The sequence below is a fragment of the Neodiprion fabricii genome, chromosome 4, assembly GCF_021155785.1.
Source record: "Neodiprion fabricii isolate iyNeoFabr1 chromosome 4, iyNeoFabr1.1, whole genome shotgun sequence".
NCBI lineage: Eukaryota > Metazoa > Arthropoda > Insecta > Hymenoptera > Diprionidae > Neodiprion > Neodiprion fabricii.
Window position 1 is genome coordinate 14,746,943 of NC_060242.1, and position 15,538 is coordinate 14,762,480.

At 36.9% G+C, this 15,538-nt stretch overlaps 2 protein-coding genes across 2 annotated transcripts in view; one reads left to right on the forward strand and one right to left on the reverse strand.

Annotated features, from left to right (window-relative positions):
• Positions 1 to 12,452, reverse strand: LOC124179672. Its single transcript, XM_046564335.1, has 5 exons — positions 12,364 to 12,452; positions 11,835 to 11,925; positions 9,988 to 10,183; positions 9,739 to 9,883; positions 1 to 1,646 (listed from the first exon to the last, which is right to left on the reverse strand). The coding sequence occupies exons 2-5, from the start codon at positions 11,921 to 11,923 to the stop codon at positions 1,249 to 1,251; spliced, it is 828 nt and encodes a 275-aa protein (XP_046420291.1). The 5' UTR covers positions 11,924 to 11,925; positions 12,364 to 12,452; the 3' UTR covers positions 1 to 1,248.
• A 1,830-nt stretch (positions 12,453 to 14,282) lies between these two features.
• LOC124179676 overlaps positions 14,283 to 15,538 on the forward strand; it is a 28,363-nt gene continuing 27,107 nt past the window's right edge. Inside the window, exon 1 of the mRNA XM_046564354.1 lies at positions 14,283 to 14,545. Coding sequence (XP_046420310.1) covers positions 14,363 to 14,545 — 183 coding nt within the window. The 5' untranslated portion in view covers positions 14,283 to 14,362. The remainder of the gene's footprint in view (positions 14,546 to 15,538) is intronic.

Below are 15,538 nucleotides of genomic sequence, written 5' to 3' on the forward strand. Positions count from 1 at the left end.
GTACGTCGCACCCGCATGAGCTTAAAAAAATTACAATGAGTTCGAGATCTTGGAATTTGTTGCAATCTGTGCTAAAATATCAGGGGAACTCGAAATATGATATCGATTTGAAGATATTACAGTCAATTTGACATTTTTAAGACGTAATTATTTGAAAAGAATATGGTAATCACATCGTTTGGCCCTATTCGAACTATCATTTATTTTGTCATGATTTTTTCAATAAGCCAATAAGCTTGCAAAATATCACCTTATAACAGCTTGAATACCTTAGCTGCATTGCGTCTAATTGTAAAAATGCGTCAAAAAATAGTTCAAAGTTGAGAGTCACAGTTTCTTGTAGGTGAATAATGAGCACTAAAACTTGCATGGGCTAATCATATAATTCGGGATTTGTATAGATCGATAAGTAACAGAGACATATGAATTATTATCACCAATTGTTTTCCACTGCTGAAATAAAAATACCTAAATGAATCACAAATGAAGATGCTCGAAAATAACTAGTAAGGTACTCCAGAATTTTTTGGGATACGATTATGTTGTATGGGATTAAACAAATTGCGAACACGACTTTATGCCACTAGGATTAATAAAGTTCGTCAGCTAATGAGGTCGTTTTGTGATTTCAAACATTTTTTTGTTTAACTATGGAGTTTTCCAACTTTGAAAGCAGGTTGGAATGATTATGTACTTTTTTGTTTTCTGTGTAAAAACAAAAGAGTTGGGAACATTTATTTTCTCGCTAAAAGCTTAAGTTGGTCTTGACTTTGCGCCATATGGCAGCCAATCGGAGTAAAGAACGGTGCTAAAGAGATGCCCATCGGTATTATCGAAAAAAATTTGTATTATTCTGATTTAGCCATAGTACAATTATCCTGATCCCATACACCTCGCATCTAACCTCCAATTCGGTATCATTGATGTGATGAGGTCACGATGAGACAGTCAATCTACGATCATTTCGAAATTTCACGGCGATACCTAATTGAAAAATGCATTGTTTCTGATGTCCAAACGGAATACTTACTGTATATTGGGAAACTTTTGAACAATCATACAAATTGTGTTAATGACTAAACTACTGAACTGAAGGAATATAAACTGAATCACAAAAATGATTCCCCCACTAACGCCCGCATTCTTGACCCGACGACATTTCTATTATGATATCCTTTTGACAAACTAGTGGCTCTGAGCTCTCGCCTAATTATTCTATGGCGGTTTTTGCGGTTAATGTTCACGTTACTATAAAGGTGACGTCGACATGGAAGTACGGACATTTGATGGCGAGGGAGCCGTCATCATCGTGGTGAATAAGGACAAAAGTGCCTCCAAAGAAAGACCGCAGTGTGAATAGACTCGCGGACAATCCTGACCTTCCTTTCCAGTTTGAATCGCATCCTGTACAGCCGTGCCTTCCATGGCTGTTTGAAAAACTTTATTTGTCACGACAGCATCGATCGCCCTATCCAAGGGAGAGACTGCTTCGATACTCTGATGCTCTGTGTGATCCCGCAACGCCACGGTGGCTTGTTTGGTATAAGTGCAGACAGCCCTTTGCATGCAGGAAGTCGTATCAACCCCGTAGCGCGCCAGCGCATCGTCGAGACGTACCATCGTCTGGGTTATAGTCCCCTCATCACCTTGAAGGTATAAACAACCATTAATAAAATAGATTTTGTCAATTGATGGTGGGCAAACTTTCTAGAGCTCACGGGTCGTTCAACACAAGATTTGTAAACACTTGTACCTGTGTCGGAAAAGTGATATCTTAATCTAAAAACATTGAGGTAGCATCGGAATAATTCAAAGCAACACTCCGAAAACTCGATGAGAAATATTATGATCGCCGTTTTTCGAATAATGTGACCAGTTACATTTTACCGAGTACTATGATTTGTTACTATTTTTTATTGAGGCAGCTAGTTTGTCGCACTAGTAGAACATGCATGAGAGGCGTCTCGTAGCAAAGGCGAAAAGGCGGCGTCTCTCTCTCTCCCCCCTCCTCCTCCTCTCTCTCTCTCTCTCTGTGAGTATTGAAGGTTTATTGTCGTTATCGATCTTACTGTTTTTCGACTTTCTCTGCCGCATCGTGCCCCCGGGCGTTTTTGTTTTTCAGGAAGAGCACGCTTAAAAATTGCTTTCCACTTTGACAATTCCATTAACATCAGCGGGCTGTCTACAAAGTGGATAAGCTGAGATTACTCAACGGGTTTTTCCTAACCTCACTTTTGGAGCTCTCCCTACAAAACGGTCTTCATTACACACATAATCAAGCTGTCATCTCACGGACGGGTAAATATTGATGCTGCGCACGCTACACAGTCACCCTACAACCATATCGGGCAGTGATACACAAGACGGTTGTGTTCAAGTTTTCAAGTGAGGCTGCGTATGATATCATCAAGTCACATATACAATAACTATCGATCAGTAGTATCGATAGATAATATCGATGGTTGAAAATATCCGCCTTCTAGGGAGTTTTAAAATCACCGACGTATATGGAGTGGGCGGTGAGCTTATCAGAACAACACCCATCCGTTGTCGAGACTAATACACACTTCTGACTTACCAACCAGATCAGAGTAGCATTAATGATACATTTTCCAAGCTGACGAGCTGATTACAATAGAGCGTATAATTTACAGGATAACAAATCAAGTAATTTACTCTATCGAATAACAAAACCCGGAAATTTACTTATTGTAAACGAATGAACACCCAAATAAGGTAGAGAGAAAAAAAAGGAAACGAATGAAAGAAACAATACAAAATGCTGAATGAGGGGGGGAAGCAGCCATGTGCAAAATGCAAGAAATTAGTCATGAATGTAAATTATGAATGTAAGAGATGCTTAAAAAATTTTCATCCGGGATGTGCAAAAAATCATAAAATTTATGACCAAAGGCAGGAACTTGTAACGTGTGATGGAAAGTTGGAAATGATACAACAGGTAGAGGACGATGAAACTAGAGTCGAGGATGATATTGGTGAAAAGCGACAACATTATGCATCTATTGACAAAAAATTAAATGAAATAATCGACTGGATGTACGAACTAGGCGAAGGAGAGGCGATAAAAATTAGTGTCAAGGAAGCTGCGAGGGAGGTAATCAAAGATGAGATAATAAAAATGAGAGATGAGATAAATAAAAACTTTAACGAGGTAATAATGAAAATGTAAAAGACGATACAAAAATTGAAAGAAAGTATAAATCACAGTAAAATCAGAGGGGGAGTAGGAGTTGATGTAAACAGCTAGGGAGCGCGGAAAGCCACGTACGCGTCAATTACAAAAGAAGGTAGTAGAGAGAGAGAGATGAAATCATTATAGTGCAACCAACAACAGAGCAAAGTAGTGCCACGACGAAGCAAATAGTGAAAGAAAAAATAGATAAAGTCGAGGCGGGAATAAATGTAAATAAAATTGCAGCGGCTCAAAACGGGAAAGTTGTAATCGGTTGTCCACAACAAGAAGATAGAGACAAATTAATAAATCTTATGGTAAGCAAGTTAGGGGCAAATTACACTGTAAACACCCCATCGACCAATAGACAAATTAAAATAATTGTCATTGACATCGAGGACAGCAATATAGCAGAAAATGAATTAATAACTAGACTATGTGTCCAAAACAATATTGACAAAGAAAGGCAGAATTTACATATTAAAATAATTAAAAAATGGACATATGAGCAGTACAAAAATATGACATTTATTTTAGAATTAGACTCAGAAAGGTATAAAGAACTAATAAAGGAAAATCGAGTAAGGATAGGCTGGAAGAGCTGCAAAGCATTTGAATATGTGACGATAACGCAATATTTCAATTGCTGGGGGTATTACCATATAGCCAAAAATTGTAAGAAAGAAACGCGCTGTGGCAAGTGTGCAGGAGCACATAAAGTAAAGGAATGTAAAAATAACGAAAGTAAATGTGCGAGTTGTGCAGGGCACTTAGTAAAACCTAACCTCAAACAAGAAGTCATAAAACACAGCGTATACGATAAACTATGCCCAACGTACAAATATTTTTTAGAGATATAAAAGATAAGAAAAGGAGTGAGGATAAAGTAAAGGAAATCGGAGGGTCGCTAGTGTATTTAAATGCTCGAAGCCTCATCAAAAACCTAGACGAAATCAAATACCTAGTTGTAAAAAAAATGAAACCATCAATAATGACACTTACAGAAAAGCGACTGACACAAGAAATTGACGATGAAGAAGTAACAGTACAAGATTACAGCTTAATAAGATGCGGTGGAGAAAATAGACGGACAGGTGGAGTAGCTATTTATATAAAAAAAGGAATACAATTTACAGTCATAATAAATAGAAAGATAGAAGGAAATTGTTGGTATTTGGCGGTAAAAATAGGAAAAAATCGATTCAATACATACTCAGGGCCGATAGCTCTAGTATATCACTCTCCTAGTGCAAGTGATAGAGATTTTATTGATTCGATTGATGAAATAAGTGAAGAATTATACGGGTATAAGGATTGCTTGTTCGTTGGAGACTTTGATATAAATTTTAACAATAACTCATACTATAAGAAAAGACTGACTAGATTATTTTTAGAAAAAGGCATGAAACAGTATGTCAAAAGTGCAAGGAGAGTAGAGGAGGAGTCGCAAACCATCATAGACCTAGTCTTTAGTAATAATGAAGTAGATATTGAAATAAAGGACACGCCGAAAATTACGGACCACGAATCTTGGACGTAAAAATAAATTTACCAACGGAAAACAATATCAAATCAAATGCGATGAAAAGAGATGTGAGAAACTTTGACGACATAAGGTTTATAAAAAGGCTCGAAGAGAGTAAAACGTATTTAAGAAAATTGGAAGCGAGCCAAACAAATTACCAAGACTACACAAATGAAACAATAAATAAAATAATAGAGGCAGTAGACAAAGAGATGCCGTACAAAGGAATAAAAGTAAACAGCGATAAGAACGGCAAAAAATGGATAAATGAGACAGTAAAAATAACATTAAGGGAGCGAGACGCATATTATAAAGTAGCTAAAAACAGAAACACCGAATATGACTGGAAAGAATATCGAAAAAGTAGAAATAGGGCGGCAGAACTTTTGAGAAAGGAAAAAAAGGAATATTATGAGAGAAAAATCGATAGTAATAAAAATAACAGTTCCGAGATATAGAAGACACTGAAAAAAATCATAAAAGGTAAACAGCAAGAAATCGATTACACGGGGGGCATTTATTTTAATACCACACTAATAAAGGGCGTAAAGGGAATAGCAAACTGTTTCAATAGATATTATATAGACAGTATCGAGGAGATTGTAGGTAGTATAGATGTAGTTGTAGAAAATAGTGACGAAGAAATGATACACGTAAGCACGACGTTTACAAAATTTAAAGAGCTTAGCGAAGAAGAGTTGGGTATCAAAATAAGAAATATGCCAAAGAAAACTGGGACACAAGAGGGGATATCGAGCAAAATACTAACCTTAGCATTTAAAGCAATCAGTCGAGAACTGACACTGATTATAAATCAATCCCTGCGCCAGGGATACTTTCCAGAAAGTTGGAAAAGGTCGGAAATTATACCGATACCGAAAGTGAGTAAAACTAGAAGGCCAGATGAATTCCGACCGATAAATATGTTGCCACAGTATGAAAAGGTATTAGAAATCATAGTGAAAGAGCAAATAATGGAATATCTAGAACGAAACGACCTACTCACGGAGCTACAATACGGATTTAGGAAAGGAAAATCGTGTGAGAACGCTATACAGCAAATACTAACGGGTGGAACAAAGACATCAGTAACGGAAAGATAGTTAGAGTGATATTTGTAGATCTGAAGAGAGCGTTCGAAACTATAGATCGGGAGAAGCTTATGAATAAACTAACAAAGTTTGGTATTGGAGGTACAGTTATAGGTTGGTTAAAGTCGTACTTATCAAATCGGTCACAGATAGTATCTATAAATAAGACTAATTCAGAAGAAATGAGGACAAAATATGGCGTGCCGCAAGGTTCAGTACTTAGACCCTTATTATTTATTATGTATATAAATGACATTGTTGCCGAAGTTTCTGATTCTAATATCATATTATTTGCTGATGACATGGTCATTTACACGAAGGCAGAAGAATCTGCAGAACTAGAATATAAACTGACTAAACAACTAGAACGAACAGAGAAATGGCTGTGCAAGAATAAACTGAAAATAAATGCCAAAAAAACAAAGATTATGATCATAAGAGGACCACGACAAAGGAAAGGAGGTGAAATTAAAGTTGTATGTAAAAATGGAGAAGAACTTGAAAGGGTAGTGGAGATACAGTATTTGGGAATAATGATAGATTCGAGACTCAACCTGACAGCACACAAGGATTACACAATTAAAAAAGTCGGAAAAAGGCAGTTTTTTAAATAGGCTGGGCACATTCTTATCACCAATGACACGATGTACAGTGTACAAGACTATAATAGCACCACATATTGAGTATTGTAGTACGGTAATGCTTAATATGAATAAAACAGATATTGATGACATTCAGAAACTACAGAACAGAGCGATGCGTGTAATATTACAGTGTTGCCGTTGGATAAGAGTGAATGATATGCTGGACGCGTTATGTTTTCTTAACACGTTGAGCGCCATGTCAGCCATCGGTGGCTGACACTAGACTTTCCGTTTAGGCCGCGTCAGCCATCGGTGGCTGACACTAGACTTATCGGTGGCTGACAGCGGCGCGCGTGGCCTGAACGGGATTGTCTTGGAAATACGCGTGGCGCTCAACGTGTTAATGTAAGGGAGCGAATAGAATATAATGTAATTATGTACGTATTTAAGATGGTGGATGTAAACGTGCAGAAAGAGCAAAATGTTCAAACGGTTGCAAAAGTGTGGAATGGAACTGGTATGCGAACAAGACAAGCAGACATTTAAAAATAGAACACAGTCAAAGAGCTATGGGACAAAAAGATTTATATTATAAGGGTTTCCAAATTTACAATAAACTGCCACAAGATATGAAAGGTATAAAAAATATGGAAGAAAGGAAGAGGAAAGTAGTGCAGTACGTAAAGAGAGGCAGGTGCTGAAGTAAAGAGTGATATGTAGAAATATAATAATAAGGGGTAGCTGTAAGGTAGATGTAAGATATAAGGATATGTAAAATGTATGTGTAAAAGAAATAGCTTTTTAGCTAAATAAACAATTCATTCATTCATTCATTCATTCATTCATTCTCTCTCTCTCTCTCTCTCTCTCTCTCTCTCTCTCTCTCTCTCTCTCTCTCTCTCTCTCTCTCTCTCTCTCTCTCTCTCTCTCTCTCTTTCTCTTGCTGCTGTGTAGTTGATCTTTGTACTCTGTTGTCTGTGGAGCTATTAAGAGGGAAGCGTGAATCGAGCTGCTCGCGGTAAACAAAAACGGCGTATGGGTAACAGACAGTGATCTGTCAAGACACATGACCCATCGGCGGAATTGATTAACGGAATATAAACTCATCTTGAATGAAGAAACGGTGTCGTTCGGTGATGGCAACGAGTACAGTGTAGTGGGAAAAGGTGACGTGATTGCGCAAAAGCTCGTTGGGGATTTGTGGAGGGATCCATGAATTGAAATAGTTATTTATGCTACATGTGGGATAAGTAGCAAATAATCGGACAGTCGTGTCGTAATCACGACTGTTACATTTGCTACTTATCCCACACGTAGAATACAATATTTTTTACAAAAACTGATCTGGAAGTCCAATTTGAGCGGATTATAATAATTTTAAAACTTAAATTACTATAGCGGCATCAGATGGCGTTTGAGTAGTTTCTAGTAAAGTGAAAAAGATGGAGTGAGTTTAATACAGACTGTATTCGTGTGGTTATATTTCTATAGTAGTATAGTTTAGGTGGAATCTGTGCAGTTATTTGATACTTAACCGACATGTACGTTTATGAAGCACATATAGTCAAGTATGCGATTATTGTGTATTTCGGAGATGACATACAGCGCTCGAAAAGTCAACTTCCAGAGCAGGTGTTGTAAAAACGTTCTTTACGTTCCCAGATTAAAGAAAAACGTATTTTCCGTTGGCGCATGAACGAAATATTGCTTCGATTTGATCTTTATAGACAATTACGTGGACATAGTGAGCGAGTTGGAAGTTGTTGCAACCCGTGTGAGATAGAACAATTACATTTACCGCATATTTCTTCGCGTCGCGTAATCGAGTGCGGACGAGGCCAACGTCGTGGCTCGTAATGAAATCTAGAAATAGAATGGAAAACGAAATTTACACTAAATTACACATCGAGTAAATTTCGAGAAGTATTCAAAATGAAAATAGGTGACCCAAGTCACTTTGTCGGGATGCAAATTGAAAGTAATCGAGAAAATAAAATTCGTGCGTATCAGAGCGCGTGCGTGGGAAAAATTATAGTATTGTAACTAGAATTATAAGGGAAAATATAAATTCGGGATGCCAGAAACAAGACCAATTAGGGTACCAATTGATTCGCAAGTAACTTTTATCCGGTGAAACATAGCAACGAGCCATCGAGTAACGTGCTATATCGTGAAGCAATCAAAATCAATCGGATCCGTAATCTTCCTAATGGGCTGAGAGCCTCACGTAGTGTTTGATGTGAGTTCTGTGAGTAAATTCCTAATCAAACACAATTTTGAGCACTGGTGAGCGGTCAAGCGAGCCTTTACGTATCAGAAAGAATCGAAAAATTACGGATTAGAGTACAAAAGGGGCGATAGCGGAAAAAACCTCGTAAGCTTCTCAGACGCGAATTATGCAAACGATACCGAGACGCGAAGGTCAACGACGGGGTATATATATTGGATGGCCAGTGGGCTAGTATCATGGTCATCCCAAAAACAAAAATTAGTCGCGCTAAGCACAATCGAGTCAAAATACGTGGCTGTTGCTACAGCGACCAAAGAAGCCGTATGTCTCCGTAAAGTAATTAGCGAAATAGGATATTCCTGCAAACGCGAATTAAATTTGTACGTCGATAGTCAGACCACGATACGCTTGGCGAACAACCCTGTTTTCTGCAAGCGGACAAAACACATCGATATACATTATAATCATGTATGTGAAACATTCGAAAATAACAAGATAGTGGTAATGTATGTTCCATCGGAGTTACAGCGAGCTGACATTTTCACAAAAGCGCTGCCAAGAGACAGTTTTCGGAAATTATACGAAATCATAAATATAGCTTCGATTCAAGAAACATGCTCAAACGGTCGGTAGTATTGAGGCAGTTGGGTTATCGCGTTAGCAGAACATGCGTGAGAGGCGCTAGGGTATCGCTGGCCGAGCTTGGTCTTCCGCAAAGGCCAGGAGGCAGAGTTTTTCTCTCTCTTGCTGGTATGTAGTTGATCTCTTTACTCTGTAATGTGTAGAGCTATTTAAGTTGATAAAACAACTTTCTTTCATTTCTGTCAAGTAAAGAAGTGTCGTCATTTCTTCAACCCGTCCAATCCTTCCTCGTGGTAAGCCTCATGATTTGCCAATAATTACGGGAAATTTCTACAATTTTTCGCTGTTACGTAATATTACTGTTTTTTGCTAAGCATGTAATCCAAAGGCGATACAATTCTGTAAACGCATAAAGGGAGTAATATCCGATGAGGTCTGGTGACTTTCCGAGAAATGATAAAGCAATGTTCTCACAACAACTTTCGCAATTTTTAAAGTTCAAAGTGATATAACACAGATAAAGACGTACTTACTTCTTGCATAAGCACCGTATGATCCAGAGAAGACGTACAGCAACTTAGGAATTACCAGAATCGTCCCGACGCCGATTATTGCGCCAAGAAGTATTCCTCCCAGATCTACCTTGGCGGGTGCGTAATTCGAGATTCCTCCATACCCCTGTCACGAATATAAGCCAATTTTGGAATTAGTATTTAAGAACATTGGCCTTATTTTGATTTTAGAGTCGTTTTCTGCAAGAACCCAATGTTCAGACCACGTACCGTGCCCGTCGCACCAACACTAGTAAAGCCAAAACGTGGCTCTTGATCGCGATCGGACATATCATTCTTCTCGGCTATTGAACGTTTCGAGGTTTCAGTTGATGCGTCTACACTCCGAGTTTCAGACGGCATCGCTACTTGATCATCCATTTTGTCGGCTTTGCTCATAAAACCTCCCGAACTGGGAAAGAATCCTCTAGAAATTCAAAAAAACATTACTCATGCAATTACTTCTATTCTGAAATCCAACGCCCAACAATCTGCTCTTTTCTTCTATAATACGACCTATCATAAAATTTATGCGTAATACTCCAGAAATCGTATTTTTCATACGGGTGCAGGTGTTGTCTAGGCAGAGTACCCGTAGCCCATTAAATGAATTTCTTCCATTAAAAAAAAAAAAAACAAACTATGTTTAGATTTAATAAAGTAGATCGTCCTCCGAAACAAGTATTTTGTTGGAACGTATATTGTTAATGAATGGTATTTTTTGAAACAAATGTCGATTTATTCATGTTAAATAAAGATGGGTAACGATATTATTTTAAATTATGGGGTCGGGAGGGGGTACAAAAAGACGGTCTAGAATCATACTTATTGTTAGGAGCTTTTTTTCAAAGAAAATGGGAACACTTAAGGCAATTTCAGTTCGAGGACTTTATTATTTATAGTTTCAACCAAATTTCAGAATTTTGTCACTGACATTATAACAAAACGGCGGCATGATGGATATAAGTAGCGAACGACTCCGAACTCGAGGGCTTTTGCAATGGGACATCTCCTGTCATTACCATCGAGTTTGTAACAGGTAGAAAAAATTTTTTGAGTTAAAGACATCTTTTGGGTGCATGCTCGTACCCCAAATGTAAAAAAAAATTCGTAAATACATACAATTATGAACAATAAATTTCATTTTTCGACCGAAAAATTGTTAATAAGATTTTTATCAAAATCTTCTGGGGTTGAAGTTCAAAAATCTAGTCATGTGCTTGAATCGACATACAAGTTTTGAAGATTATGTAAAAATTTCAAGTTGATCGGATGAAAATTGATCGAGGAATCTACGCCACCGGGTTGAAAACGTGGTCGTCCGCTGCTTATGTGCACCACGTCGCCACTTTGTTATTAATTTCAATGAAAAAATTCTAAAATGTTCTTGAAACCACGAATAACAAGGGCCTCAAAATCAAAATGCTTAAATTTCTCTACCCCACCTTAAACAAGAATTTTCGAAAATCTGTGTTTTAAAAAAACCTGTCTCTGCCTGGTTACAGGACAGGAGAATTCATTTCATTCCTTAGTTAGAGTCACGACATATATTCGTCACTCATTTTTAATTTGAATCTAAAATGCGGTTGAAAATTTATCATATCATTGTGGCAAGTATCAACAAGTGTATTACACATAAATTTTCGCTCTTATTCCTTACTGGTTTAAATGGATGGGGATGTCTAATGTCACGTCCACTCGACTCATTCAACAATTTAGAAGTATATCATTCTTAATACCAGAATAATTTTTAGCTTAATGTAAGGATTAACACATTTGGTTGTTCGGAAATATGGTACCAAAAAAAGTGTTAGTTAAAAGTTACTTTGGTCGAAATATTACAAAATTTCTTATACATGAAAATCAACTAGATAGTTACCAGAATATTCTATGGCACTGAACATAAATTACTGCAAGATTAAAACAAATGAAACTAAATTAAGATATGCGAAATGCGGAACCATTGAATTTTGCGTCAAAACTAAAATTACTAGAGTTTTCTGCGTAGAAAAACTTTATCCTTTCATGGGTTTCGAGCAATCTTAGTGAGCAGATGCATTTATACACGTAGAACTTACCCGCCGGATTCAAATTTTGGAACGCATTCAGTTACCGCTGCACACAGTAAGATTCCTAGCGAACAACCGCCGAAGAACGTCAACCTCATTGCTGAAAAAGTTCGATTATAACTTAGTACTTATGTCCAAAAATTTATTTGTTTTTGTTTTTATGCTGCTTACAATATAGATAATGAAATTATCCGCCAAACGAGGAAGCAATGAGTGGGGGTCGACTTACGAATAATCAAATTTTTAATGCAATATTACATCAACTCACTTCAGTCCCGAAACTTAAAACTCCGTATGGTTATAATCTGTAAAAGTTTCTCTTAACAATTGCCTTACTGCTTTACCAAGATTTTTCTCAATTGACTAACATAATATTCGTCATTTTGACGATAAATTTATTCAAAATATCGACCCATATCGGAGAAACCTCACACCTTTTTAAGATACACCCATTTTTTGGTTAGTAAAAAAAAATCAAAGATTCCTATTAGGAAAAATTATTATTTAGCAATTTATCAGCTGCATTGCGTCCAATTACCAGTTTTGTGAGAAAGAATCTCTGTTCCCAATTGTAATAGCAAAACTTGCGCCGTACAGCCTTGCAGTATTTGAATGTTGTAGATAGACTCAAGATTTTGACTGAGAACTGCATTCGCCAAGTCTTGGTATATATACCCGTAATTGTTGTTCTCCCAGCCTTCGTTCGGCCTTTGGCGTCACCACGAATAAAAGGGAATTCAACAGTTTAAAAACAAGTAGACTTCAGTGGAGAATGACAAAGACAATGATGAACGCGGGGATAATTGGTCGGCGAGTTTCGCTTTCGTTGTCAGTGCGATGCGCTTCACCGTGACGGCAGACACTCTTTTCCGAGGTTCTGTTAGCGTTACGATGTCCAGGCTTAACTAACTACGGTTTATCGTGTGTAGCAGGCGTGATTTTTCCAACTCTCATAAAATTATTCTTCATCTACCAAACTTGTGTGCACCACCAGAAACAAATCTTCCTTCGCAATGCCATTATGAGTGAGTGTAATTTTAGATTTCACCACTGAGGCCATCATCATCTGTGCGAAACAGCGAGACGGGAATGACATTCAACGTTCTCACTCGTATTGTTGACGATTTTCATCAATTATTCTTCTGTTGCTCTCACCATTTATTTATGAAAAATGTATACCAACTACATCATATTTTTCTACACCCAATTTATTGTATACAGTGACAAAAATATATATATATATATATATATATATATATATATATATATATATATAATATAAAGATTTTCATTCGAATCGAACGACACTTACATTCTTGGCAAGCGATGGCGACTAAGCTGAAAATAATTTATCCTGAAATGAATTGATTGATATTCTATACAAAATATTTTTTAATCAGAGATAAAAATATTCATTCATCTTTTACTTATTATATCAAATAGATTCTTGGTTAATAGGACAATGATAGTGATTAATATATTAATCACATCAATTGATATTCTATTGCGTCGTTCATCGGGGTAAAAAGAAAAACCCATTATGAGAAAAAATAACCGAGTTGGTTGATTAATCGACTGCGAAAAATAATCGATACCCTCAATTAACCGGGAAAAAATAATCAATTCAATCGAAAATCGATTATTTTTGGTAATTCTTACCGTACCCACTGTAGTATACTTTTTATTGGTGAGTGGAATTGAAATGAAATCAAATATCTGTTTATTTTAAATATCAAGATGTGGTCGTCCGAATCCGTCTTGAGATATAATATCTACAAAACTTTCGGATTACTGGCTAAATATTGAGGGACGAGAGTTGGTTCTAAAGAACGAGTTCGAAAATGCTCACTGAACATGACACTGTCGCAGTGCCGCACTTTCAAGTTCTGGAAGACAATGTAATTTCTCTAGCAGCAATTACGGGGAAACAATCATATGCAACCGACTAACGTCGAAATAATTATTATAACGCCCTCAGTCGCAATTTTACTGTGAAAATTATGGTGTGGAAATGTCTCTGTCATAAATTCTTAATAGTAATAATAAAAGCGATGCGTAGGAGGTGGGGATACTCGAAAACCTAGATAAACTAGAGTTTGACCGAGTTCGGGACAGATTTTGTTAGACCAGATTATAGTGAAGGGTAGCTCTTACCAGCGCAGGTAAGAAAGACTTGGGGGCTCGTCTGTTGTCTGCAAGGGCTACAAAGGTGTTGATTTTGGGTGGTTTCGTGATCGTCAGTACATCGATGGACTTTCTATCTAGACATCTATACAGAAAAAACATTTTCGAAATTAGTTAAACATAGAAACTTGTTGCATATTCAGAATCCGATTTTTTCGTAAATTCAAATTTTACATTTACCTATGGTAACAGGCGCGTGAAATTTCTTCAATTTTTGAATTTAAGCTTTAACGGTCTATGTCGTAAAATGAAAGTACCTGCGACTCAAAATATACTCTGAATACACACCCTCGACTGGGTCAATTACTTTGTGCAGTGGATCAGGAGTAGGATTTTTGAAATTGAGAAGCAAAATGATCGAGTGGCATCGCGACGTAAGGCAAACATGGGTAAAATTACTTCTTGCGTTATTATGCATAAACGGCGCCCGTTTCGTGACTGGCGACAACATCACCAGATCATCGCGAAATGCAAGGACGGATATGTTCCCGAATTCAAAATATGTGACCTTTAATAGCCTTGGCGATAAAATTGGGGTGAGTCGTAACGGCATAATTTACTGGATGAACTGGGTTGAAAATGCTTGCAGGAAGAATTAGGTTTAAGTATCTTATAACTTTAAGAGGTTGTAAAAGATACAAGATCAGACGAAATATAATATATTTATGTAAGATGTATCTCTGGGTTAGTTTTCTCGTATTTTTTGTGTTGGTAGATGAAGTGCAGTATTATTCGCACTCAAAAAGAAGTGTTAATTTTATCCTACGTTGTAGGCGGTAAAAACATGGCACAAGGAATGTTTCATTTATTCTGCGAAATCTAGTTTCAATTGCTGATAAAACTTGTTCTGATTAACGATTTGTCGAATTCAATTGTATTTTTTTTTTTTTTTTTGGATAGAAATTCAACATTTCTTTTACCATATTTGGTGAAGTCAACAAATCCCTCTCTCCATATTAAGGGACCATGATGAAAAATGACAACTTTTCACCATAGCTAATGTACCTTAGGTTTCACAGAAAAAGCACAGCCCTGCATTTCATGTACAAAACTCAAATATTGGAAGCGTTGAATACAAAATAATATGCAAGAGATTTCAAACAGAAGATCATATAGTTAGTTCTAAATCGACACACTTCGGCGTATCTCAGCCAAATAAATATTGTGATTACAACCTCGTCCGCTGATTCCGTTTCTATCTATATAATTGAGTCGTCAATTGAGCACGTTCGGAAATCTTTTATTGTGGAAAATTGATCGAAGTTATGGGAAGGATATGATGAATATATGAAACAGTATAGAACATAGTCATTCAAGTTAAAAAAAAGTAGCGGAAATTATTCATCTGCTTGAAATTTGTATGCATTAGATCGATTCAGAGAACTCCTTCCAAAAACTCACTCTGATCTTCAGTGGAACTCAGCCAAACGTACTGACGCATGTAAGCGATTGTTGTACATAGATATATCCAGCTAGGTTCCAGTAATATTTCAATGCAATATTTTGCCAATGTTATACATTTTACAAAA